At 61.2% G+C, this 1,281-nt stretch overlaps 1 protein-coding gene across 1 annotated transcript in view; it reads right to left on the reverse strand.

Annotated features, from left to right (window-relative positions):
• Positions 1–1,274, reverse strand: part of PTGDS (prostaglandin D2 synthase 21kDa (brain)) — a gene marked incomplete at its 5' end in the record, with an annotated part of 2,129 nt that extends 855 nt beyond the window's left edge. The window contains 2 exons of the mRNA XM_009082342.1: positions 119–258; positions 1,218–1,274. Of these exons, the coding sequence (XP_009080590.1) occupies positions 119–258; positions 1,218–1,274 (197 nt within the window). The remainder of the gene's footprint in view (positions 1–118; positions 259–1,217) is intronic.
• Positions 1,275–1,281: the final 7 nt, after the last annotated feature.

Below are 1,281 nucleotides of genomic sequence, written 5' to 3' on the forward strand. Positions count from 1 at the left end.
CTGGTCACGCACTGGTCACCCCTGAGGAGCACAGCACAAGGACATCAGAGCAGTGAGGGGATGCACCAGTGCCCACACCCAGCACCCCTTCACCGTCCACCCCCTCCCCATGCTGTACTTGGGGTAGGTGGAGGTGACTTCCAGGTTCCCATCTGCAGTGGTGGAGATGATGGTGGTGCACATCTTCATCAGGTGCCTCTTCTCTTTGAACCAGTTGGAGTTGGAGGCAAAGCCGATGGTGTACCATTTCCCCGTGAGCTGCACACAACCTTTGCTCAGTCCCAGCTGGGTGCAGACCCTGCCTCACCCCTCAGCCCCCACCAGCCCCAGCCCAGGCCATGTCCCCCTCCCCTGGCAGCTCCATTCCCCAGGGTAGGATGGTGTTTCTGAATCCTCATCCCCCAGGGAACTGCCACAGCTCTTGGCATTCACAACCTCCAGGGGCCAGGTAATCCCTGGTTCAAGACGTGCCCTTCACTGCTGCGCTTGAGTGTTTCCTTCCTCTTTGCCCCAAGCCTGAGGAGGGGTGGCAGGACTGCCTGGCTCTGAGATGCCATTTCCATCCATCTGGAGGCATGAGGAGGGCTCAGGACTCCTCCAGCATGGCTCATCCCAGCCCAGTCCCTGGGGCCAGAAGTGTGGTGCCCTCTGAGGGGAACTGCCAGCCTTGGAGAAGGGCTGTGCTGGGACCACCCTTGAAAGACATCCCAGATGCCCATCCTTACCTCCATCCCCATCACCTCCCTGGGGTGGCTGTGTCCCCCAGGACCAGTCCAGGGGCACAGGGGTGTGTGGGACATCCCCGCACAGCACCCTTAGTCTTTTGGGGCCCTGGACTGGGGTCTCTGTTGGGGAGGGGAGTCCATGGTGCATCTCTGTGCTGTCACACTGAGACTGATTTCCTCAGTTTCTCCTATAAGATCCCAGTGCATCCAGCCCCACCCCATGGCACAGCAGGCTGCTTGGCTCTGCACCTGCCCTATGGTCCTGCTCCACAGGCGGGAGCCTGGATGCTGGATCCCATCCAGAGCCACCAAACCCAGGTTCTGGGTGGTCCCCAGGACAGGGGGCTGGGGGTGCCTCAGCACTCTGACCCTCAGTACTGGCCAGCCTGGCCCCACAGCCACCGGCACCACCCTCTCCACATGCTTTCAGGGCAAGGATCCCTCAAAACACCCCAAACCTCCACGCAGGTGATGCTGGCTGGGCTGGGTCACCTTGTCCTGCTGGAAGTCGGCTTGGACAGGAACGTTGTCCTGGGCATGCAGTGTCCCGAGCAGG

This window comes from Acanthisitta chloris, unplaced genomic scaffold (assembly GCF_000695815.1).
Source record: "Acanthisitta chloris isolate BGI_N310 unplaced genomic scaffold, ASM69581v1 scaffold2119, whole genome shotgun sequence".
NCBI lineage: Eukaryota > Metazoa > Chordata > Aves > Passeriformes > Acanthisittidae > Acanthisitta > Acanthisitta chloris.